Raw genomic sequence first — 26396 nt, forward strand, 5'->3', positions numbered from 1 at the left:
CCTCACTGGGTGCATCTGAGAACTCACCGACCGCAGAACACTTGCGTTATTACCCAGCACCGTCAGCTTCGCCGTCTTGATGGGACGATGCAGAGCTCAGCCTAAAGGTCTTCAGGTTCCATGGGCCATGGAAAGAAAGATTAAAGCATCTCTGAGTTCTTCTCAGAAGCGGTAAGATAAATATATCTCATTGGGGTTTTTGTACTGGGGATCTTTTTGTTGTAAGGTCAACTCATAAACTTGGCAAGGTTAAGAGGAAAGTCATAAAAGTGGACAGGAAAGAAAAATTTGTTTCAGCTAAGTAAAATTTGACTGAAGCAAGTAAGGATGTATGGAATTCCCTGACTGCATGGGATATGCCAGCAGTTTGTCAGAGATGGAAAACGGAAGAGTAAGGAAGAGAAGTACTGGTCCTTTCTGCTACTTGTTATTAACTCACTGAAGGTGAACGTCACAAGCAACTATTCCTGTGAACAGAAATTTGTGGGCAACACACTTTCTTGAAAAATTGCAATCAATAATTTTTTTAATTTTAGATTTTTAAAGTAATGAAAACAGCCATGCAAAGAGGAAAAACAATCCTTGGGAAAGATAACACTGTTCTACAATGCACTATCACTTCTTTCTCCTAGAACAGCCCTTACCTAGCAAAGGGCAAACTCCCAGATCATAAAGCCCCCTATATAAGTAATAGTTTTAACATTTTTCATGGCTGTGGTGTCATGATTAGCATTGAAAATAATACAGTAGAAGTGAGAAGGAGCTTTAGCAATGCACTGAGTCTGTTTGCGTAAGAGGAAGCACAAAAGGCCAGAATAAAACAACCTTGGGAAAAAAAAGTAAATCTGTTTAATTCACCAAGCAGGAACAGGAACTATCAGAGAACTGTTCTTCTGCATTCTACAGATCTGAAAATGATGAGAAAGGACAGCACACAAAAACTCCCCTTAGTAAAAATTCACTTCACCCATTACTGGCATAACAGAAATAGGAAGTGGCTTTCTACATCTTTCCCTCTACTCAGACTACTCTTGGGCTGGCCTTTCTGACAGAGTTCAGCATACCACAGGCTGACCTACTTCAGAACAAGTGGGTCATGATGCAGCTTTCAACCAGGAAGCCTAAGCCCCACTCTTCTCTGCAAGAAAGTGTGTTTGAGTCAAAAACACTTCTGTCATCTTATACTTGGGATGGTACATTGGCTCAAGAGAGGATTTTTCAGAACCTGTGTTGGCAGCAAGAACCCAAGGTTCTCCAAAAGAAGTTCTTCATTGTAAATGCACTGATTTTGCTTCACATTGTCTGACAGAGTTCCCTTCTGCACAGTAGATAAATCTACACTGAAGCCGTTCAAAGCCTCCTGAATACAGACCAATGAGTTTTATACTATCTCAACTTTCTGACTCCCCTGGAAGCTGCTGACATAAGCAAAAATTCACAGGGAGCAAATGCTATATAAATTATCTTTCCAGGCTGATATCATCAATACTTTTGATCTCTGTATATAAAAGTTGTATGTCTCAGCATTTAATTTTTATTTCCAGTGTAGATATTTTTGAACTCCCAACACGGTGCATTCTTTGAAGTCAGCCTTTCATGACTCAGAGGTTGTGTGCACTCTTTAGACACTGAAAAAATAGCAGGGCAACAATTTTGCCCCAGCAGTCTGAAAATATTCCTTCTAAAAGTATGCACTAGTTGCTTCTTTTCATGAACTTGAAGAAAAGTTGCATTTCTCCTTAACAGTCAAAGTTTAATGGTATGGACAGGAGCTCAGTCTGCTGCATCATCAGAATCCCTCTTACCTAGTCTCCAAGCAAAAATGAAATAGTAAGTCCTTCCATTCATTCCCTTCCCACAGTTTTCCCCTTTTTGCCTAAAGCCTCCTCAGGTCATCATACTGGTGCTCAGCTCTGGTTCTGTGTCAGAAGGACACACTGTGGTCACTGTAGATGTATTTTGCACCCAGGCCTCTCCTGGGTAGCACTGTGGGAAGAGCTTTGTCTCAGCAGAGTTAGCTCCTTGTCCCCTCTCAGGTGGTCAGCAGTGTTTTCTAGTGACTGCACAGGAGTGGAGCAAACAAGGCCATCACATCTGTGCCTCTCTGGGCCGGCCTGGAGAGCAGGCACAGGGCTCAGAGGGATTGACTTCTGCCGTGACTCCACTGCTCCCTTATCTTATGCCTACAGAAGCAAAGAAAGAGGTGACAGCTGAGGCCTGATTTATCATCTTGTGTCATTATTGCATCCTAATAACAGGCAAGGACAAATTGTGAGGTGTCCATGTTCAGATGAAGATTTGGAGCAAGAAAGTGAGGGGAAAACATACTGATCAACAGGTACTGACGTTACGGGGCTCTGCAGTCCTTCCACTTCCCTCCCCTGTTTTGACTGTTTTGTTTAAATATGACTAAAACAATTAAATTTAGTATTTCCAGTTGGTTTAAGTAATACTGAAGGTACCAGAAAGGCTACATGAATCTGTGTTTATGATGAACAAATAATGTTTTAAGGTAAGAAGCAGTGTCCTTACCATAGTTGTTTGTTCACATCATTTAAGTTAAAAGAAGAGAAAAATATTTTTATTCCGAATTTATAATCTGGGTGAATAAATATTATGCTAAACAAATAAAAAAAGTTGTTAAGAAATTGGAGACTACCAAGATTTGGGGTTGTTCAAAAAGTTATTTTTGAATAGGGTTGGTCCAAGTAAGTCAATTCAGTCGGAAAGCTGTTCAGATTGTTTTCAATAAAAATATTTCTTATCTGCCTCAAGACTTTCCATGTACAAAGAAGATAAAAGACCTAAAACAAACAAATGGGAATGAAAAACTCAGAGACGACTTTGTCCCCCAGCCGTGTCCTGAAGTAAGTCTGGAATTGCCCATTGTATTTTATTTCCTGGCTTTCAAAAAACCAAAGGACCGTCTTCAAAGTGAAGCTGTAGGGAGCCATATGGGTGTTTTTGGAAAAGTCACGTATTGTTAAACACTGAGTGGGACTATCCTGCATTGATCCATTGTCAACAACCTGGGCTATGAGATCAGCCAAATGAGATTGTGTTTACTGCCTCCCCCTATTGATGCTGTACGGCCATTTCAGCACAAAGCTTGACTCAGATTTTTCATGCTATTAATGCATTATCTTCTCATGATTCCATGTTGCCTATCTCTTTTCAATGACGTTTTTTCTTCTCTTTTTGATGAAATGCACATGCAAAGAAAGGCAGTGGAACTGATGCAGGGTGTGGAGCACAAGGCTGTGAGGAGCAGCCGAGGGAGCCCGGGCGTTTATCTGGGGTGAAGGAGACTGGGGCGCCATGGCCACTTCCCCAGCTCCCTGGAGGGAGGCTGCAGTGAGCGGGGTGGGCCTCTTCTCCTGGGTAACAAGAGACAGGACGAGAGGAAATGGCCTCAAGTTGTGCCGGGGCATGGTTTAGGTTGGATATTAAGAACTGCTCAGGGAATTGGTGGAATCCCCATTCCTGGTGGTGTTGGACAGGCGCGCGGCCCTCGGGACATGGTTTAGTGGTGAACATGGCGGTGCTGGGTTAATGACTGGTCTCTATTGCAAGGCCTTCTCCAGCCTTCATGATTCTGTGAGTCGAAACTGTGTTTTCATAGTTGTGCTTCAGTCCTCAGTATCTCTTATAAAAAGAACTAAACTGATTTTTTTTTTAATTAATCCTTGCCCTCTTTCCTTAGTAAGTAACTATTCACTTTCCAAAAAGCTTTCACACTACGCCGTTACTAGTGGCTCTTGGGCACTCCGAATTTTTATATGTGTATTTTAGCGCTGTCCTTCCTAGATCCTCTCCTTTCCTCTCAGCGGCGCAGCCCCGAAGCGCTCGCAGCTCCGTTCGGATGATGCGGTGCCCGGTGCCAGCACCAGGCCGGCGGCACTGACCCGGCGGCACGGCCACAGCGGCGGGCCGCGCATGCGCCCCGGGCCGTTGCCATGGCTGCGGGCGGACGCGCGGGGCCGGGGCGGCGGCGGCGGCGATGGCGCTGAGGCGGCTCCTGCTGCGCTACTTCCCGCCGGGTGCGGAGCGGGGCCGGGGGCTCCGGGTGGTGCCGGCGGCTGTGCCGGGGCCGGGGCCGCGCGCGGGGGCCTGCGGGTGCGCGGCGTGCGGCGGGGCCCTGCGGGCTGTGCATATGGCGGGGCCCCTCAGCCCGCAGGGGCTGGGCACGGCCGGGCGGGTCCGTGGCGCGCCCGCAGGCGGCCGGGGCGGAGCGGAGCGGAGGTGCCGCCGCTTGTCCCGGTGCCTGGCTGGGAGGCTGCAGCGGGGAGCGGCTCAACACCCGTCGGGGGTGTAATCGGTGACTTACTGCGAAGTCAAGGCAGTCTTACTCGCATCACAGTAAGGAGTTGTTTAAAAAGTCAGCGGTGACTGTAGATGGCACGGAAAAAAAAAAAAGTATTTGTGTTTTGAAATGGCTGTTTAGCAAAATAAGTTTCCGCTCTCTACAGCTCCCTGAAAGGAGGCTGGAGCCAGGCGAGGGTCGGTCTCTTCTGCCAGGCAGCCAGTGAGAGGATGAGAGGATAGTCTTTAGCTGTGCCAAGGGAGGTTTAAATTGGATATTAGGAATAAACTCTTTGCAGAAACAGTGATCAGACTTAGGGAAGGGTTGCCCAGGGAGGTGGTGGAGTCACCAGCACTGAGGTGTTTAAGGACTGGCACTCAGTGCCAGGGTTTGGTTGACAAGGTGGTGTTTGGTCATGGCTTGGACTTAATGATTTCAGAGGCCTTTTCCAGCCTAGCTGATACTAATTCCTATTTTTTCCCTTTCATTTATAAATTCTCAGAGTGGAGCCATGCTTTGAAAAGCAGTGCTGCCAGACTGGCATGGTGTATCAGGTGACTCAGTGAAATTTCAGAAGTGAAACAAGCTGGAGATGGCCAGCTCAGAAAGTGTATTGGAAAAAAGGATCTTCTTTTCAAATTCCTTTCAAATTCAAAAACTCGCCCACTATCTGCCAATGGTTTGTGGCATGGGCTTTGTCTCCAGCTTGACAGAAACATCCACAAGCAATAATCATACATTACATAGGTGGTTTACTTATTGCAGTGCCAACACATAAAGAAATGGAAGAAGCTCATGAGAGTGTAGTCACAGAAGCGTGACTTTTCTTATGAACTTCATGAAATGCAGAATGACACAGAAGTTCATCTAAATCATCTTTTCCCACAGAAAGTCAAGGAGTGGCTGAGCCTTTTATCAGCTGTTTCAAAACAGGAAGCCATGTGGTTAAACATTTTAATACTCCAGTTCAGTGGAAGTTGCAGAGGTGCCAGAGCAAACCTGGGAATGAAAAGTGGTTTTATGATTTTTGATACATTACTGCACTCAAGCCTTTGCAAACACTAGAATAAATATAATACAAGTTTTGTAAAATGTTTTCCAGACTTCTTGGAACACCAAACTACAGCAAGTATTTTCAGGACAGCTTCTTTGAAATTAATGCTGATAAAATGGTACAGAAAGCTGTTGGAAAAAAAGATCTTGTTCATTTCTAGAATAGAAAATAGCTCAGAAATAATATTATTTAGTATCTTTTTTCATATAAGCATATCAGAGTTGTTCATCACCATGCTTACTCTCAGCAATAACACCTAACCTCCTTCCAGCTCCAAGAACTGGAACTGGGTCTCCTGAGTCAGTGGAGCTATGAAAGTGGAAGTGCTGCTGTCTTCACTGCATGTTATAAAACCCCAGAAGTCTAATTTTGACCTGTTTATCACTTTTTTTTAAAGGAATTATTTTGGAATATGTAGAAGGTGGTGAGTCAAAGACCAGATCAATAGATCTGCTTGATCTTAGACCTGAGTAAGTATGATATTCCTGCAGATAACAATACTCTCTATGTTTTTATAGCATGTTCATGTACAACTCTATTTGACTGTGTTACACATAACTGAGATCAGCTATTAGGCAGAGCATATGTGCTCTACTCAGCCAGCTCTGGTAGGAAGGGCTTCAGAAAAATAACAGAGTTCCACCATTAATAAAGTTACCCAAATCCATGGAGTTTATTATTAGGCAGAAAGACATGAAGTAATATGATTGTCTTAATACCAGCATTGATATGGAAGAGGCCTTGCATGTAAGCCCAAGTCAGTAGACAGTGTAAGCTGGATATGCAGGATGAAAAAATCCCAATTTAAAAATTATTAAGTTTTGTCTACTTAGGACTGTCCAGTATAATGCTGTGGGTAAAACCTATCAAGTCTCTTTGTGAAAGACATAAGTAGTCTGGTGTTACTGAACAGGAGTGTAAACACTGAGAGGATACTCTTTTATGATGTAGTGGCTCCCATTTAGAAGACTGATGCAGAAAATCCCCTTAGGCTTGAATAATTCCCATGCTAACAGAAATGCTTGGCTTTCTTGCTAAGCTGATTTTAAGAGAGTATTGTGATTTGACTGCTGGGTATTGTCAACCCTCGGTTTCTCACAGAAAGCCAGAAAACAGTGGTTATCTGATGAAAGGGAAAGAGGATCCAGTTCCTCAGAGCAGCTGTGCCCCCCTCGCTGGGTGCTCCAGGGACATCACTACACTGTACCACGTGGTAGTTACTGTCAAAACTAAGAGTTGTAGAAACAGCCGTAGATTTCTGAAGCCACAGACAGAGATAAATTTAAGACTTTGTGTACACTGGTTATATTGTTACTACTTCATGGGCAATTTGTTTGGAATTTATGAAATTCCATTATAATTCAGATATTTAAACTGACAGTTTGGGACACACATCTCCCATGCCTTATCCTCCATAGAAATAATTTGAAAAGATAAATTTCTTGCCGAGCTATAATTTTTAAAAGTTGAGTTTTACTGTACAACTTCAGTAAGAGAGGGAAGGAAATAATAAAACCAAGAAAGATTTATTCTTATTTCTTTAGGCCCTTAGAGAATGAGATAAATACATAACATTTAATTTCTTCAATTTCTTGACAAGTAAATAATATTCTTGGGTTTAAATTCATAATTGTTTCCAGAGAATGGAATGTGGTGGGTTTGGGGTATTTATTGAGTTTGTTTTTGTTCTTTTCTCATAATTAGCACAGATGTTACAGCCTTAGTAGAAGAAATCCAAAAAAGAGAACCTCTCATCACAGCTTCCTGCTTGGAACATGTCATACATCTAGTGCAAAGATTGCAGGAGAAGCTAGGGGAAAAACAGAATCACAAATTCTCTCTTTTTAAGGTCAGAGGCATCTTTAAAATAACTTTGGGCTTGTGTGGGGGTTTAAGTTGTGATACTGTGAGTATGTTTTTACTGCTGTGTATTGTGCTGCATGACTGATTCCTTGGTACTTTTCAATCCTCTCTGCACTTTTACAGCAACGGAGTCTGGCCTGCTTTTCCTGCCAGGAATTCCCCTAATAAGCTGAGAGGTATAACTGTTCCTAGATATTGTTTAGCCAGGCTTAATTACTAGGGTGTGTTTTAGATGGAGAGAAATCAATCTTTTATTTGTTGAGTAAGAGCTTGTGGGCCAGCAACACCCAAAGTTACATTTAAACAAAACCTGTATATCGACCCCACGTAAATTAGCTGTTGGACCAAAATATTTTCATACATGTGTCTACTTGTTCTTCATTTTGTGAAAATTGTGGGATTTATGCTATTATTTTATGGGGTTTTATGCTACATGCAGTTGTCGTTACAAATCCTGGTTTTCATTGCTTTCTGTCATTAGTATTATCTTTAAATATTGATAAATTGATTTTCAGCTTACAGATCACACTTGAAATATTTTTTCAAACAAATAGGAATTTTAAGAGCAATGATTCCAGAGACCTTTCAGAGCTTCGAATTCAGGATTGAGTGTGTCAGAAGAGAATAGGTTTAATTGTATTTGATTGTGGAAATGAAACTTTCTTCATGCTACAATCTGACATAGTTAAATGTTGTATCTTTATTGTGTCAGCAGATGGCAATGTGTAGCTGTTAAATAGTATTGGTCAGTGCTATGGCGTTCATTGTTACCTTAAATTAGAAGAGAAAAAGAAGTTTTGTGTTGGTTTGTTAAGCTATAAAACCCCTTACATGTTCTGAGGTATAACTTTGGTTCTTTTGACCAACATTACTCATCTGGGTGAATTCTGCAAAGAAATATGTATTTAACCTTGAACACAGGTTCCCTTGTAGCAAGCCATCTTAAATTTAAAAAGTTTCTCTTCCAAGTTATGCTCTCAAGTGAGATAATGCCTTGCTTTTCAAAAGCTTTAGAAATTGTTTGTTCATCACAGGACTGACAAATCTTCAAATACGTGTTCAAACTTGAGTGTAAATAATGTATTTGTTCATTGTTGGGTGGAGTGCTGTGTCTGAGCTTCTGTATTTGGAAATAATAGAAGCAGGCAAATCCAATCAGTGCGGGATTATTTCCTTCACTCAAGAGTGGTTAGAAGGGTGTGAAAAGAACTTTTTTGATGTTCAGTTTCATTTAAGACTTCTAAATGAAATATGACTACCAGGTCCTTCTGAGATCCTAATAAAATATAAGAGATGGGTCGGAGTGAGATTTGTTTTTCTTTTCCCTGAAAAAAATGTTCCATCTGTGCATTGTTTGGAAATGAATGGTTTTTATTCCTGTTGCACTGGAGTATAATCTGAAACAAGTGTATAAGCTCATTTTTTTATTTCCAGTAATTGTGGTGATGGTGGTGTGTTAGGCACCCTGCAGAGAAATGAGGTTTTATAGCAATTTCTCAGGTTTTAAACTATTCCATGGCATGGGATGCTGTAGTAATTTGCAGATTTTTATCTTAGGTACAGCTGTAGCAGATTTTGCAGAACTGAGGTATATTTTTTCTAATATTGCCTTAGGGTTTGGTTGTTGTATCATTTGCACAGGCAATTCTTGCAGCACTGGGCATTGGAAGAACAGAATTAGTCTCATAATCTGAAATTACGTAAAAACCCATCTCATTTTCCTCCCTTTTTTCATAATTTCAAAATACCTCTGTTGTTCAGAGCTGCCTGCATGTAGTCCTAAAAATGTTATGGGTGAGATTTCCATAAATTTCCATAATTATTGATTCTCATATGCAGACAGATATTGTGGCTCTTTTAAAAAAAACACAATATTTTTGTCATTTCCACGTCTTGATTGCCCATTCCCACTTCTGTAGCTGAAAGTACAGCTTGTGTTGCTTTCTCTAGAGAGCAGAAATTGATGTTTCTGTAACATAAAATGCATTTTCTCTTTCTCTCTCCCTCTCAGTCCTTCACTTATCAACTGTTATTTCCATTTTGATGAATCCCTACTCTTCTGAGTAGAAGATCTATGAGCCTTTCTCATTTTCCTTTTGGACACAGGCAGCTTGGAAAACTTGAGATAAGCAAAAAAAGTTGAAGCTCTGGTAATATGTCAGTGATTAAATCTCACTGTTCATAAACAGTTTCTTCTTCATTCTTACACTACAGAAAAGACCTAGTGAACCACTGGGGTATTTTCAATGTCCCTTTACTTCCCTGTCAGCAATTGTGGTGATTTCCCAGTTTATGATTTTATTTTGGTTTAGACTTGAGGAGCAGGCAGCTTCTCATAGGTGAAAATTATTCAAGTGCAAACATGTTTTACAGCAGCCAGTTTATTCAAACACCAACCAGATTATATATATATTTTTTTTGGTTCTTTTTAAAGTATCATGGCATGGTGACTTCCATTGCAGTATCTGAAACTATTTTCACCTCTGCTTAATAAGCCTTATTATGTGTTACTATGGCTATGGGCTTGTTCACATGAATGACCCTTTGTGTCTCATTAAAGCATTGTTAGAAAACAACCTACACAATTCATGCAGACATTAAAGTTGAAATTCTGTCTTGGAATTTTGTCCTGCTGAGTATCTTTGCTATGGTTTTGCACACCTTGTCATGACCCCATAGGACAGAGCTATAGCTTATATTTCTTATAGGCTGTAACTTATATTTCTTTTTTTCTTCCTGTTTTGTATAACAAAGTCAGGTGCCAGCTGGAAGCATCCCACACCCTAAAAGTCTCAAATTTTAACTGGATTTCTTGGTTCACTGGCTAAGGCTTAATATTAGTTGGGATTTCTTTCATCAGTGATCTTACAGTCGTCATGGTCTCCTCTTTGGTTTTGCCCATTCAGCTCTGGTCTAGGGTTGCTTTGCTGATCTTGGAGAAGGTGAAGAAAATGCAAACATGGGGAAAAAAACAATTCACTGAAATTAAATATAAAATTGAAATCAATACTATATAACATCTTCAGTGGTAACCTGATGATTAATGTGGGATTTCTTCTCCTCTAACAGGAGGAGGAGAAAAAATCTGTTGAATATTTTGAGCAATTTTGTTTATTTTTTTAGCACCAAATGTTTTTCCTCTCACTGCCCCCCCCTTCTATTTCAGGTGCTTAGAACACACATATTGCCTCTGACTAATGTCGCATTTAACAAATCTGGTTCCCGGTAAGTTGTGTTCAAAGTCAAAGTACCTAATCATTAATTGAAGTTTTTTACTTGTAAATTAAATGGCAAGGAAACTTCAGTGCTCTTATCTTGCTGCAGAAATAATTCAGCTCTGCTGCTTATAAGCAGCTTCAGGCATAATTGGGGATTATATTTCAGGCCTCTGTGGAAAACCCATGGGAGATGCAAAAAAGTCGCAGGTGAGATTCAATTTATGTAATTTTTTTCTTGCACAGTTATAGTCTGTTGACAATTACCATATTACAGAAAGAAGCACCTTTATGGCCATTAACTAAATATTGCTAAAAGCTAAATGAGTCTTTGACATAAGCTCATTTGGGAGTTTCACTGTAGAGAAAGCATCACTTTCGTGTTAATTGATTTCACAGTGGACATATGTCTTATCATTTTTTCCTTCATGTCTTAAAAGCAGCAGCATGCTTTCTAGTTAAAATACATTAAAGATTAGAAAAAATGTGTTTTTATGGCTAAGATGTTAAAAAGAAAGAAAAGGAGCCTCTGTGGTCATAAATCTGTATTTTTGAATACAGATTTAGGGTCTGAGACAATACTAACTAAAATCTGTGGAAATAAATAATTTGGCAGTGCATTGGGACCAGTAAGATATTTGCTGTATTCAGAAATGAATTTCTTTTTGCTTTAGCTTTATCACTGGAAGCTATGATAGAACCTGCAAACTGTGGGATACAGCATCAGGAGAAGAGCTGCATTCGCTGGAGGGACACAGAAACGTTGTCTATGCAATAGCTTTCAATAACCCCTATGGGTAAATAAATTTCCTCTGAGATTTTTCATAATTGCTAATACTGTTATTTTACAAATACTGTAACAAAGAATAGACTTTTTTAAATTGAAAGAGTTCAACTTCTAAATTTGTCGAGTTCATCTATAGCTCATTGCTGTAGGATGACACTGTCATTACTTGTACAAGAAATCCATTCAAACATGCTTTCTGCTATCATTTTTTAAAATTAGGTTTAGAAATTCTAACAAAAAATTTCATTAGGTATTCAGTCTCGGAAAAAAATATGAGTTAGTTGAATGTATTGAAACACCATTTATTTCAGTAATATCTACATGACCAGATTGTGTTCTGAATGTTAGTCATTCTCTTCTGGCGCCATGTAGTTGTATGTGGTGTGACATGTAAGTACTTAGGACAATCTGTGTTGCCTCTTTTAAGGAGAAAGAAGTGGATTTCTCCATTTCCCATTACAAATTCAATATTATTTAGGACATGATTTAGAAATGTCACAGCTTTTGAGTAATTTTTGTAAAATCCACAAGGTGCTGCTGTGTGAACATCAGATATTAATTTTTGCACCTTTTGTTTTCTTCGGTAATTTTTTGCCCTAGGTTGGAATTGCCACCTGTTAGGTGAAGGGAATTACATGTTAGCTACTGAAGTTTCATTGTCATTTGCTTCCTGAGAAAGCTGTCATGTGTGAGAAAACCATTTTTTCTGTAAAGTAAGATAAATTAATTCCTATTTTTCTATTGAATCACATTACCGTTGGATGTCCTATTTACCAGTTGAACAATACACAATTTACCATCAGGAAATAAATGTAAAAAGATTTGTCCTTACACTATTTGAAACTTCATCTCTTTCTTCTATATGAAAAGGAAAACTTAGACCCTTTTGTGTCAATGTCATATTCTGATATTATTCTTTACTTTATAAAACCATTTAATGAAGTTCATTTATATGGCTTGGTGAAACTAATGACAAAAAATCTGTGCAAAGATCAACAACTAGACTGTAACATTACAGTGGAGAAGGGACATGCAGTGAGACAAAACCTGATGAGAACTTTGAACTACTTTTGTATTAAAAATTTGATAAAACCCCCTTTTTTTGCTGCTAATCTTTAGGTTTTGTAGTGTCCCTTGGTACATTTTCTGGAGACTTCACTTTAGTCTTGCTCTAACTGCAGATGGTCACAACACTTCCACTGACTTCAGTGGGAGTAGAGTTGAACTTCTGAAATTTGCGTGAACTGCATTTATAATTGTTGGTAAACAGATGTTATCTGATGAAATAACTTCTTAATAAATCTGTAAATACAGCACAATATCATCCCTAAAGTCGGCCAGTCATCAGTTACCGTGCCTATCTATTAGCACAGGTCACTCCTCTGCTGATAGGCACAGTAGCTCTCTTAGAAACTCCCTGTGTCTGCTAATTTTTTGCCTTGCTGTAACTTGTGTTTGTGAAATGCTGCTGTAGGACCTTGTAGTGTGGCAGCAAGCACCAAAGTGCATGGGAGCTTCCAGGGATGGCTGTTGTTTTTCTGGATTCTGATGTCTCTGGAGTCAGAGGGTTTTTCTACATAAAAATTACAGGATTTTTTTTTTCTATTTAGTGACAAGATTGCCACTGGATCTTTTGATAAAACCTGCAAAGTGTGGAGTACAGAAACAGGAAAATGTTATCATACCTTCAGAGGACATAGTGCAGAAATAGTGAGTAGTGATGGGTGTTTTTATTCCTTTATGTTTCCTCACACTATCATTGATGACTGTGAGTTCTGACTCCCCGTGAGCTCCCACTGGAGGCACAGTTATTGTGGCACATCTATTCATACATCCAGGTCTTGTTAACATTTCTGCACTGCAAGGGAGGATGGTCCGACAGTTCTTGAGATAAAATAAACCCCCAAACACGGTTTGAAATTATATCGTTATTTTTACTTTATTCTGATTTCCCTTGTTTGCTAAATGTTAAAACATGGAAAAATACCATAGCAACTGGAATTTTCAGTTTATTGTACATACTTTTTGTTCGATCACATATCACATGTTTTTCTAGCTATCTTGCATTGCCTCTCATATTTGCAGAACTAAATATACAAGAACATCATTGCTTGTGTTGTTGTCTTTCACACAGAGATCTGTACTTCATGTACAAAACCAATTGGAGCTGTAGGGGAACGAATTTCTGAAATTTAAAGTGTGTTAACTGGGAATATGTGGGATGCTGAAATGTCAAAGATCTATGAAATTAAAACAGTTTAAGCTTAAAAATGCTTGGTTTCCTCTCCCATGCACTAGGACCCCTATCAGCAGCATCAAGCTCCTTGATGCCCAAATTTCAGATTGAAAGATCAGGGCAAAACCACTAAAACTCTAATTTACAATGATGAATAGGGTTTTGGTTTGTTTTGTTGGTTTTTTTTTTTTTTTTTTTTTTTTAATAGCTATACAATCACTATTCAATGAAATATTGCTGAAAATTGTTTCTGAAAAAACAATTTGAATTTAATTGTAGATTGAGAGGCTTTAACTAGAAAGAGGTGAGAAAATGGTGGTTTACTATACTGGAATTTGGGGTTTGTTTCAGTATGTTTTTGATTCTCTGGATGCTTTGAGTTACCCCTTATAATGGAGAGCGTGTTTGTGTATTGAGAAAGGCTGCAGTGGTTTTCCTTCCACAGATCAGTCAGGTAAATGTTTAAAGGTCTTTCCATTTTCTCTGACTTCTTAGGGGTTATATTAGACCTGAAGTGTTATGAGTTGTGCTGACAAGTAATTAGAAGGAGATAATTGCCAGCAGGAAATGATGTGTTTCTCTGAATCAGACCTGCTTCTGAAAGGCCATTATTGCATCTGATACATTGCTGGCAAGGGCATGCCATAGTTACTCAGGATGAAAAAACTGAGCTGCTGCTTTCCTTTTTTCATGGCACCTGCTATTCTTTATTTGCAGAGCAATCACACTGAATAATTACAGAAAATGGGAGGATGAATACATGATTTTTTAAATGTGAGAAATTAATTAAAGTAGTTGCTGAGCTTTTATTCTTGCTTTTTCTTAAATATGATGTTGTGACAGTGCCCTTGGCAAATGACACCTGATAGGGTAAGAGTGCATAGAGTGTGTTTGTGTACACAGAACTGTTTGCATGATCTTTGCCCCAGTCTCATCAAGTAACAGAGAAAACATACCAAACAATAGTGCTAGGGAGCACTGTCAGACTGGACAGTAATTGGAGGATTTCAAAGAGAATTTTGAAATAGAGAAAACAAAGCCTGTGCTTGCAAGGAGTCTACTTGGTTTGAGTACTTATCCAGAATTATGTGGTAAGGATTTGTGGCTGTTCTAGTGAGCTGTTGGAAGAATTCTGCGAGTTTTCTGTATGTCAGAAAATATTATCAGACCTTTGTCTATTTAAAAATATTAATCCTGACCCTTGTTTTGTTTATTTAGAATATATATATAAATGGACTCCTTTAATTTTTCTATCCAATGTTTCTCGCTACAGGTATGTTTATCATTTAATCCTCAGAGCACACTGTTGGCAACTGGAAGCATGGATACCACTGCCAAATTATGGGATCTAGAGAAAGGAGAAGAAGTAGCCACTTTAAATGTATGTTTGCATTCCTTATGTTTTCAGAGGTGTTCCTTGCTTAGCCTTCCAGCTGAGATAAATAACAGTTTAACCATTCCAACTGTTTCAAACCTTGCAGTTTCTTTTGCCAGGTGATCCCATAGTGACTATAGTTCAAAACAGAATAAGAAAACTTGTAGGGAATGAGAAAGCTGTGGTGTTTTATGAGTCCTATTTATCAAAAGCCAGATTTTCTCATTGCAGTGACATTACTGCTATAGATTAGAATCCCTTCCATTACTTGTTAAAACCCACTGCTCTACTGTCAGTTGTGACCTCCTCTGTATGGAGGAGGTAAACATGGGCAGAAGACAGCCATCCAGTTACCTCTAGATTTCATCTCTCTTTGCTCTGCATGGCTTGCTGGCATTCCCCAGGGTCAGATTGGCCTCTGCTGCTTCAATGCATTTCTCTCACATAAATCCTAAGCCATATATAGTGAATAAGCTTCCTGCTTAAGTGGTGTGCCTGAGTTTTTGCAGTTGCTGGGATATTGACTGTTCTACAGTCAGATCTTTCTGTCAAATTTGTGGTATACTGGACAAGATAGTAAATAAAATAATGATGAGTTATGGAATGATTATGCTGCTGAAAAAAGACTGCATATTACACTGTATTAATGGAAAAGTAATAATTTGTATTCTCATACTCCTTTTTAAAAATTCTCTCAGGGGCACTCAGCAGAAATTATTGCTCTGTCTTTCAATACCACTGGAGACAGGATCATCACTGGCTCCTTTGACCATACAGTAGTAGTATGGGATGTTGGCACTGGCAGGTAATAAAGCACTAATAAATATAATTTTTGCATGAGTTCAGGAAAAAATAAATAGAAAATGTTGAGCTACATCTTACAGAGCTTGTTTTTAATTTAGAGTATGTGTTCTTTGCTCTTGTAATTCTCTTTGTTCTTTTGAAAAGGAGTGCTGCTCATGAAATGCTTTTGTATGTGTTCTTTGTTTTAAACTTCTATCTTATGAGTACTAAAGAGGCGGAAAGACTGGACTGATCCTGTGCTTGTACCTGGTAAATTCTCCAAAGAGGAATATATTTTATTAACGTGGAAGCTCATGGCTTGCAAGGTGTCTAGGATTTCTAGACTGTTTAAGTAGAAAGTATGTTTTATGTTATAGAAAATTATTCTGGTTACGTTATCTTTAAAAACTGTAGAGGGTGTATTTTTCCTTCTCACCATCCTTTGTCAATAGAAATTTAAAATGTGTTCTCCTTTGACTGTAGAGAACAAAATCTCTTGATTAAGATGCCAACAAATAATAATGCAACAGTTAAATATTAACTTGCATAATACTGACAAATTCACTTGTGTTTTCAGTGGGAAACTCAGTGTAAGTAAAATTATAAAATGATCACCCTGATTACTGACAAAGTAATTTATGAAGGTAACCATTCTATTTTGTTTACAGAGCTGTGCCTTTTTTTTTTTTTTTTTGAGAGCAAGAGGAATATCTCTGAAATTTATATATAAAATGAAAGTGTGCGTATAGTGATATCTTGGGATAATAGACAATATATATGAAAGTGTGACTAAGTGTGTGATTTATAAGTAGTGTATACATAGTGTATCATTTAAGGTTTGATCCTATAATCTTTGAGCTTATTCAACACCAACATTCATTCAGCAAATCGACCTTTGAATTCAACTTCCTTCAGCCTGATGTTCTTGCAAGTATTTTTGTGTGAAAACAACTTTTTCCAGGTTATTGTCTGAGCCTACAGTGAAATCAAAATCTGGGGATTTTCATGTTGCGTTTTTTTTTCTATGAACTCAATATGAACTTCACATCAGGGCCATTACCAGCAATATGAAGGAGCAGATTCTCACTGGCAGCTCTGGTGATTAGCTAGTGGGCAATAGAATTGTTCCAAGGCCAGCAGTCAGCCTTTCAGATGGCACCTGGGCGTGAATACCTTTAGGTGTAATGGAAAGTTGCAGTCAGAAAGACTGTGAGCAGATCAATTATGATCAATCAATCAATCAATCAATCAGGTAGATTGGCAAAAATCTTGTAGGTGAGGTTTTGTGTGCTTGTTTTTCACCATGTGAGTCACATGAGGTGTACATCTTTCCAAATTCAAATTTCTTCTGATTTTGCTGAGCACATGTGTTCCTGAGTTTTATTCTGGGTAGGTGCCCTGAACTGCCCCGAGGGAAATTGATGTTGGGACAGGAAATCAGAACAAAGTTTGAGATTCTCTTCATAAAATACTATGATTTAAAAGAAAAAAAGGATGCAGGGGGAACACACTGGATTACACTTTTGTAATCCAGGGCTGTATTTCCATGGCAGATACAGCCCACTGTAGTTCAGTTGAAGGTGTCTGCAGAGCTTCATTTGGCAAATCAACAGCCTGGTCCTGTATCTTGGCTCAGGGGTGCTGGACACCAGTGTGTGAGAGAGAAGCAGTTTCTCTTTTGCCATTATAGTCAAATACTAGAGCATCCATAGATCAAATTTAACTTGGAACCTGAAGGCTTAGGAAATACTGCCTTGACTAAAGCTGATTACTTTTAATAAAGAACTTAAATGGATTTTTTTATGGCACTTCATAAGTCTCTCTTCTGTGTTCTTTCTGTGCATCTGATAATGGTTTCTGTGAGATGTTCTCACATTGCTATTTATTCTGTTTATTGATCAGATTTTTATGGCAAAGCTTGAAGGCCTCACTGCCTTTTTGAAAATTGGAAGTTTAAGTTTTTATCTTTCAAATTAAAGTTTTTTTCTAGGTATTACTAGGTATTTTGGCCATTAGGTATTATAGTAACAGCAGTCTTGATGACCAAATTATATGTTTATAAAATTAAGTTTTCCTCTGTTATCTGCTCGTTGATTTTTTGTTTTACTGTAAAAAATGTACACAATTACAACAGTGGAGACCTCACAGTGTTAGAAAGTAAATGGGGTAATTCTGTAAAATGCTAAGAATGTAATCAAGTTTTTGTTATTTTAAACAAATAGCAAATTCAAATGCTCAGGAAATTTTTCTTACTGTTCATTTAGCACATATATTAATTTAGCTACTCTTATATATCTTGTGCAATGAATAAAAACATTTTAGTCACTTAAACTAATTTAGTTGTTTTCCTACTCATTAGTTTATCTGTTATTTACAGTCTGCTTCTATTAATGATGCAGTGATACTAGCATTGTGATAATAACCCAATTTGCTAATCCTTTAATAGATGTATATCTCAATTAATCTTTTTTAGGCTTTGTTGCCTTACAGACCATTAAATAGGAAGCAGTACTGGCTAATTGTAACCTCTCTCCTCGGAGAAAGCTGAAGAATTTAATGGGACTTGTATTGCTAGTCTTGTGCAGCAAGAAGATGAGGATTAATGAGGATTAGAAATCATATTTCAGTTGGGCTGTCATTTGCCTGTTATTTGGGAACATGCTCACATTAAGTACCTGATTAACTTCCATTTGATCTTCAGTGGATTTTATAAAAGGTTTAGATTATATGGAGTTTTAAAGATGTACTGTTTTTACAGTTCATTGAAGTAGCATAATGGGAGAGTAATGTGGGAAAACTTGATGTACTTGCTTAGCATGTAGATGAATACAAGGAATCAGTTGCTGGTACTGAAAATCATCACATTTCACTGGAAATACATTCACTAAAATATTTTTGAAAGAGAAGGGAGGAAATTTCAATTTTAATCTTTACTGCCTCTTTTTGCCAAATAGAAAATAGAATTGATGTAGTACTAGAATCCTGAATGAGCTGCACCACTCCATTTTATTGCTTTAATGGTGAAGACTTGATGCCTTAACTATACCATTTTCTAAACTCTTAATTTATATGTGTATATAAAAAGACACACTATAAATGTAAATGATCATTTAAATGGGTTTTTTTTGGTAGGTTGCTGCATACTTTAATAGGTCACCGAGGAGAGATTAGCAGTGCCCAGTTCAACTGGGACTGTTCTCTCATTGTCACTGGATCAATGGACAAAACATGCATGGTAAGCTGGTTGAGTAGGTAGTGAATACAGCTACTTGACATATAAAATGTGCCTTTTTTTAAATTGAGGAGCATCATTTTAAAGTAGTACATATAATGAATTAGAGAATTTACAACTAAATGTAAAACCTATCATCTTACTAATTTCAGTGAACTCTAGTTAAGTCTTGTTTAATCAATACACTGAACTAAAAAATGTATAAACTTCATTACACTAACTAAAGAATGACTCATTATTGATTTGTATTCAGCTTTCGTGTTATTAAATGCCAAACATCAAAGGACCTCTACAAGTTGCTTTATCAATCCACTAGATATCTATAAAGTAAATTAGTAAATTCCAAAGCAGCAATGCAGTGTCCCTGTTTGTGTGTGCAGCTGTGGAATGCTGTGACAGGGACACACATAGCCACGCTGGCAGGGCACAGCAAGGAGGTGCTGGACGTGTGCTTTGACTACGCTGGGCAGCGCATTGCAACGGCCTCTGCTGATGGTGAGTGAGGGGAACTGCTGGGGGGCTGCAGCACCAAACACCTCTGTCCTTCATCAGGGAGGGGCCTGCCTCTGCTGGGGAGCTGCGGCACCAAACACCTCTGTCCTTTCCCTTTGGCTCTGCTTTGAATGTAGCTTGATGAACAGGAGGGCTTGATTCAAAACTATCGATCCGAGCAATGTTTGTTGCATTACAGAAATTGGGCGTTAAAATTTTAAAGTTTTCTCCAGTGACAAAGTTCTTATTTTCCTACTTCAATTAACTCAACATGTCTTTCCCCTTTAACTTCAAACTTGGAAGGAAATATTTCACTTGTGGCTGGAAATACGTTTTAAATGTGTACATAAATAGCTTTTGTGGGGGTTGATTTGGTGGCTCAGATTTAGGCTTAAATGAAAAATGTAGTTAGAATTTTACTGGTCGACTTACTAGCAGGCTTTTCTAATGCACAGCAAAAGAATTTACAATAAAGTGGTAGTGAAAGAAGCAATTTTGTTTAGTTATTGGTATGCAGAAGTTTTGTATGTTTATTATTTGTCTAGGAATCGCAATAAATAGTTTTCTGTATTCACCTGCTCAGTTATTTATATTATACTGCATAATGACAATACTGTGTTAGTTTTAGATACACAATTCCAGAAACAGGATACCTGACTGGATGGGGAGGACTATTTGTATCTATTTTCCTGTACTTACTTGCTATATTAAGACAAAAGCCAATGTAAAAGGTTTCCTGATATTTAATAAATATCTTATTAAATATAATGAATAGATTATTAAATAATGAAATATAATGAAAGCTTTATAAATGTATTGTACATGCATTCTGAAATAACAGGCTTCAGTAAGCCGTGTTCTCTGTGGACCTTTGTATTTGTATGTTAGGAACATTCCAGGAGAATGCATTTCTGGTCAGGAAAGGAAGTCAATCTTTTCCACCCAGATTACAGATTCTTTTTAACATACTTTACCCTTGAAGGAAACTCTGTTTAATTTGCCTTCTATTTCTTCCAAAATTAAACCTGAGGATGAGTTCCTTCTGGCCTTATTCAAATGTCCTTACTGAAATGGGTGCTTAAGCATAACAATCACATATGGCTCCTACTGCAACAGGGTCAGCAAGAGTCTATAATGCAGGAACAAAACAGTGCATTGCAAAGCTGGAAGGGCATGAAGATGAAATTTCAAAGGTAAGTTGTGTGTGGTTTGCACCTTTTTTAATTTGACTTTGTGTGGCATCCAATCCAGCTGTTATTTCATGATGCTGCAATACTCTTAATCATTATACCACTACATTCTTTAATTTTTAAGATTGATAGGTCTGGCTAAGAAGTTATCTTTATTAAAAGAACACTCCTTTTGGCTAAAAGCTATCAGACAATGATTGTTTACCAATTTCACACTTCTGAGCTAAGACAATACCGGGTCTGCTGCTCCTATGGGTTCCAAGAGCCACTTCTCTGTATTGTCATGTCATTACCATTTGATTCCTTAGAATGGTGGCAGGTGCTTAAGTCCATCCCTCCAAGGGGTGGACACCAGGTTTTGTTGCCATTGAAAGGACTGGTTTTCCTTATCTCTTTCCTTTTCCTGAAGCAGTTTATCAGTTGGGTCTGCACACACACTTGGTAAAGAATGGGGGAGCAGAGAGGGAGATGCTCTCTAAGTGTTCTTTCAGTGTGATCATTGTTAACTGAGCTCCTGTCTGACCTGTCCTAAACTCTGCCTGTGTTATTCTGCCATTGGAGTCCCACATTCTCTGACAGAATAAGCACCAGGTTTTTAATCTTTTGTTGACATCTTAAGGCTGTTGCCTTTAAGGCTTTTACCATCACCCCTATTCCTTCCTTCTACCAGATGTGCTCCTCTTTACTCTTTGTCATTTCTCTGCACGCCTGATTTATGGAATGGAACAGAACCATATTCCTGTGGAAAAATACATGGAGAATCTTATTTTCAATAGTGAATAAGGGATTTGGAAATACAAAGCCTGTTTCAAGAATCACTTGATCATGAGGAGTATGCTCATTTGCTTTGCTTATCTGGCTCAATTTTGAACACCAAGGTTCTGTTCCAAATAAATTTAGTTGCTTCCAACATAGTACATATTTTTCAAACTTTGTTATTTGTTGCTTGCAGCTTTTCATTATTCTTTCAAATAGATAATCTCCCTAGCTTCCAAGCTAGTGTGCTGTATTTATGCTGCTTTTTTGGATGTATTTTGATGTTGAAATATTAATATTTTTAATCTAGGATGGTTCTTAATGAACAAAACTTAAATGCTTTCATTTTCTTATTTGTCTATAAATCATTTTGCTGAGAGAATAGGAAGCTCAGAAGGATTCTTTCTAGCAACTCTTTCCTCAGTTACTAAAGTCACTGCAGTATCTCACACTTAGTGTAGACCCACTGAGGACAGTTTGAACCCCTGCTGCTGAGAGGGTGGGTCAGAGACCAGGGCCTTAGTACCAGCATCATTTCAGTGCTGGAGGAGAGAATCTGCTCCTGTGGGAGCATGGGGAAAAGGCCATGTATTTCTGCAGATATTCTATGGAGATGTGACCACTTAGAAATGTTATTACTTGGAAACTGAATTTCTGGGGAACATTTTGCCCTCAGTGATTAAGCAATTTTGAATTGTATGACAAACTGGTATTGTCTGGTTAGTGCTCAAAAAATGTACCTGATTATCTGGAAATTCATGCAGTTATGGCAGTGAATGTTTAACAAATATGAAGACTTATTATAAAATTAATTGTTCCCAGTGCAGATTCTGATACTCCAGCGATGTATGTTATTTAATGTAGAACTCTATAAAATATGTATAAATTTTACATTGGAATAATGATAACATCTAAATACAGTTGCTCTTTGGAAGATATGATCCTGTAGTAAAGTCATGGTATATAAGGCCTTTGTTAATACACAAAGTTTTCAGTCACAGTGGTTTGCCAGCATGACTCTAGTGGAATACTGCCCTTGATTTTAGCTAAAAAACTGAATGCAAGATTGCTGCTTTCTATTTTCATCTTTCAATCACTTTGGTATGTTTCTTTCTCTAGGCATACTGACTTCTGAGTAACATAACTCATTTGTGTATTTTTAAAGGTGTGTTTCAACCCTAAAGGCAATTGCATACTAACAGCCAGTTCTGATAAAACAGCTCGGCTCTGGGATGCTGCTACTGGGCACTGCCTTCAGATATTAGAGGGTCATGCTGATGAGATCTTCTCCTGTGCTTTTAACTACAAAGGTGATACAATCATTACAGGTAACTAATATAGTCTATTTTTCTTTCCTTTTTTTTTTTTTTAAGACATTGCTACAGCAAAACAAAAATAGTCTGAAACCTGGGGCCAAATGCAGGTACCAGCAGTGACTTACAATATAGTCAAGAAAATCTAGAACTTTACTTTAGAACTGATGTGAGAATATGGCCATGAGCAAATTTGTGCCAAGGCATGGGCATGCCTTCCCATCTCTCCAGTGAGCACTTACCAGCACCAGAGCAGTGACTAAGCCATTTACTCACAGTGCATTGCCATGAGGGAGGTGTGGATGAGCAAAAGGCAAAGGAGCACACCTTTGGTGTATTTGGTACTGAGCTCTGATAAGGTTTCCTTATTTCAGCAATGGGATGCAGGATGATCTCAGCTAAAAGTATTGTCCTAGATTCTGCTGCCTGTTGCTAGTTGTTGACAAAAAAAAAATATTTATGTGTCTCCTGGGTACATTGTTGATGTATGTATTAACAAAAATGGACAGACTGTGCACCTAAGTGATCCTTCACAATGTGTGTTCATTACCAGGGAGCAAGGATAACTCTTGTAGAATCTGGCACTGACTGAAGAAAAGGATCCAGTTTGATGTATGCCTGCCTACTTTGAGAGTCAATAAACTCAGCCTTTCAGATCTGTTTTATTTTATTCTCTTTGTTCACCTTCTGTTGAAGTAGAACAGCTATCTAGATTTGATAGGTTTGACTTAGATATGGCATCACAGAACTGCAGAGGTTGGAAGGGACCCCTGGAGGTTATCTCGTACAACAGTCTGCCCTGCTCAGAACCCTGTCATCCAAGCAGGCTGCCCAGACTGATGTGGGTTTGAACATCTCCAAGAATGAAGACTACACAGTTTCTCCACACAACCTGCTTAGTATTTGATAACTTGCATAGTAAAGAAGAAAAGTAGGGTTTTTTTCCCTCTCACATTTAAATGGAATAGTTCCTTATATTTCAATTAGTGCATATTGCCTCTTCACTGAGTAGAATCTGGTCTGTTATTTCAGTCCCCAGAGAAAAATCATGATAAGTGAGAATGAATGTATAGGATAGCTCAGTTTCTTTATGTGTGATTTTTAACTTGTAACCTTTTTAATAAAAAAAAAAAAATAGAGCATTATAGTAATCTCAGTTGTGGAAGGAGTGTTGGTACGCACTTGTTTTGAGGACTTTTGTATTACTTTTTTGTCTGCGTGTAATAAAATATTGAATTAAAATGCTAGTTTTGCTTTTTGTAATACAATGCCTCATTCATATTACTGGCAAAAGCCAGTGGTCATTTATGAGCTGCCTTGCTATTAACTGTTCCATGTATGCTGCGGTTAAACTCCCCTCTGATACTTGCCCACATCTTTCCAGTCAATCTGTTACCTTTCTGCTCAGTCCTCATTCTCCTATTTTGAACTGAGGTAAAAAAAAAAATTAATATCAGTGGTGACTTAAACTTGGAATCCTAGCCCAGTGATTAGCATGAAGAAACTCTGCTTGCCAAAGATTGGAAGCCAAGGAAACTGACATAAACGGAGAAGTGGATGAGAAACACCTGCAAGTCATTTACTACCATGCAATGAGCTTTTAGCCAGGCTTTCCTCTCCCAGAAATTGCCAATAGGTTTCACCAGTGCAGAGCTTGCTCCCCTTCTTGAGAGCACCTGGAAATGCACTTGCTCCTTGCAGGCATAGTGAAGAGGCAGAACTGACTGGTCTTCTCCAGCAGACTTGAAAGCAGGATGAAGAGGCCAAGAGGGAGAAAGAAAGTGTACAGCAGAGAATGAGCCTTGAGGTATTTTGTTTATATTCTGTATCTCTGGGTGATTGTGGACTTCTAAATGTTGTTAAATTTAGTAGGAAGTTACTAAAGCTGATGTATTGGGACTACCTGTGAGTGCTTGCCAGCACCCTTGTGTGTAAATGAAGAAACAAAAGTGCCTGTCATCACTTGGCAGATTTCCTGGTTATTTCAAGTAGTGCTGTGCTGTGGGAGAAGTGAGTAGAGAGCTGCAGATAATTTCAAATGTAACTTTCATCAGTAGGCACAGTGGCTGACAGAAATGTCTCTGTAATGCTTGTGGTGCTTCCTTGGTTTTTGTGCAAAGCTTTTGGAGGACAAAAATGTATCTCAGTAAGTTGGAATTGAAAGGGCCAGGAAGAGCAGTGCTGTTCTGTGTTGGTTTTGAATTGCCAAATGTCCCTAGATTGATGGGTACCTGTGACCTGGGAGATTTCCAGCTGATAAAATTGGAGGAAAATTACTATACTATTACTGCTACATAGTTAAAAACTGAAATTTGACTTGCTGTGAACTATCATGAAGTAGAAAATATTATTTGGACTGTGATTAGAAACAAAATTTTCCCCCTACCCTTAATCTTTTAGTTTGGTTTTATTCCTGTTGCCTCTTCCTTTATGATTTTTTCTTATACTCTGCTAGTGAATCAGATGTCTGTAATAACTTCAGCTTCTAGCTCTTGTTCTATTTTTGCAAGAAATTATGAGTCGAGGTTTAATACAGTAAGCATTAGACTGGCAGGTTATCTGGGTTCTATTTCTTATTCTTCCTTGATTCTTGAGTGTGTAGAATTGCTTTTCAGGCTGAATTATCTAAGTTTCCTGCTCACATGTGAAATATTTTCCCATCTGGTGTGTTTCACAGCACTGCTGGAAAGGGTGCTGGCTTGGTACCCTGTAAGAGCTTCAGTAGTACTCTGGATACTCTCTGTGAATGTTTTGATGTTAGGTTCTCTGCACCTTGTTTTACCTACATGTGGATTTTGTAAATTATAGATATAGGCATTAGGAATGTATTGCATAAATGTAACTTGCTGGAACCATTCTGTGGGTCTGGCAGCAGCTTTATCCCTTTCTCTGATTCCACTTTAGTTCCTCAGCCAAAATGGTGAATGTGTATGTTCAGCTCTGTTACCTGGCACTTTTTTAACCTGCACACCTTATACTATCCAAGTGCTACTTTAATTACTGTGTGGTTGGAGATGTAGCTTTCAACATTACCCTGAAATGCTGGGAAACTTGGCTCCCTGTGACCTTATTGGAAAGGATTACCTCAAGAGAGCCCTGAAGTGCTCAGGCTTGTCACTGCAGCAATCATATTTGATGTATTCTTTCTGTCCTTTAGACCTTTGAAATCTTTTCAGGGTGAACTCTGTGAATATGCAATTGTTTTTCTGGGAAAGAAGTTTGTGTCATGTAACTGCTCTAGGACAGAACATACCCTTCACAAGGATGGGGATTTCCATGTAAGCACATGATGTGTTCTTGGGCTTGTGACGTCTGAGATTCCAATGCTTTCTGAATAGGTGATGACAGTAATACTCACACCCACTCACTGTTGTAAAAATGGCATTTTGTGTGAATTTCTTTTTTTTTGTCTCCTTCAGTGGGACCACTCACATTTCCTGGGTAGTTTGTAAAAGGATATGGAAATATATCCTGCTTCTATTTTCCAGGTTGCTGCACTTTACTAATTCTCTCCTGAAGCTGGGAGGGGGAAGCAGTACCTATCACCCAGCCCTGTCTTCACTGCAAATTGTTTTAATTAGTTTGATAGTCCAGCTGTCTAATAGAGCTGGACATGCTCCACAGCTGCAAGTTGCCTTCTGAGGGCCTGTTCCTTGTGATAACTGGGTTCAGAGTGGGTTGGGAAAACTGAAATAGTGGTGTTATAAGTTTGCTTATACATGGCAAAGCCTTAGGAATGGCTCTGACTCAGATTCTTAAATTAGCTACTATGGATGTGCTTTCCTTTTGAGCTGCAA

At 38.5% G+C, this 26396-nt stretch overlaps 1 protein-coding gene across 1 annotated transcript; it reads left to right on the forward strand.

Annotated features, from left to right (window-relative positions):
• Positions 1-4000: 4000 nt before the first annotated feature.
• On the forward strand, positions 4001-23187 carry DAW1 (dynein assembly factor with WD repeats 1; the record flags this gene model as incomplete). The annotated part of the gene is made up of 13 exons (XM_084212322.1): positions 4001-4040; positions 5755-5827; positions 7062-7206; positions 10387-10445; positions 11110-11232; positions 12833-12932; positions 14732-14839; positions 15532-15638; positions 18749-18851; positions 19229-19343; positions 20457-20533; positions 22452-22614; positions 23153-23187. The coding sequence occupies 13 exons, from the start codon at positions 4001-4003 to the stop codon at positions 23185-23187; spliced, it is 1248 nt and encodes a 415-aa protein (XP_084068448.1).
• Positions 23188-26396: the final 3209 nt, after the last annotated feature.

The sequence above is a fragment of the Fringilla coelebs genome (genome assembly GCF_963513975.1).
Source record: "Fringilla coelebs genome assembly, chromosome: 10".
NCBI classification, from domain to species: Eukaryota; Metazoa; Chordata; class Aves; order Passeriformes; family Fringillidae; genus Fringilla; species Fringilla coelebs.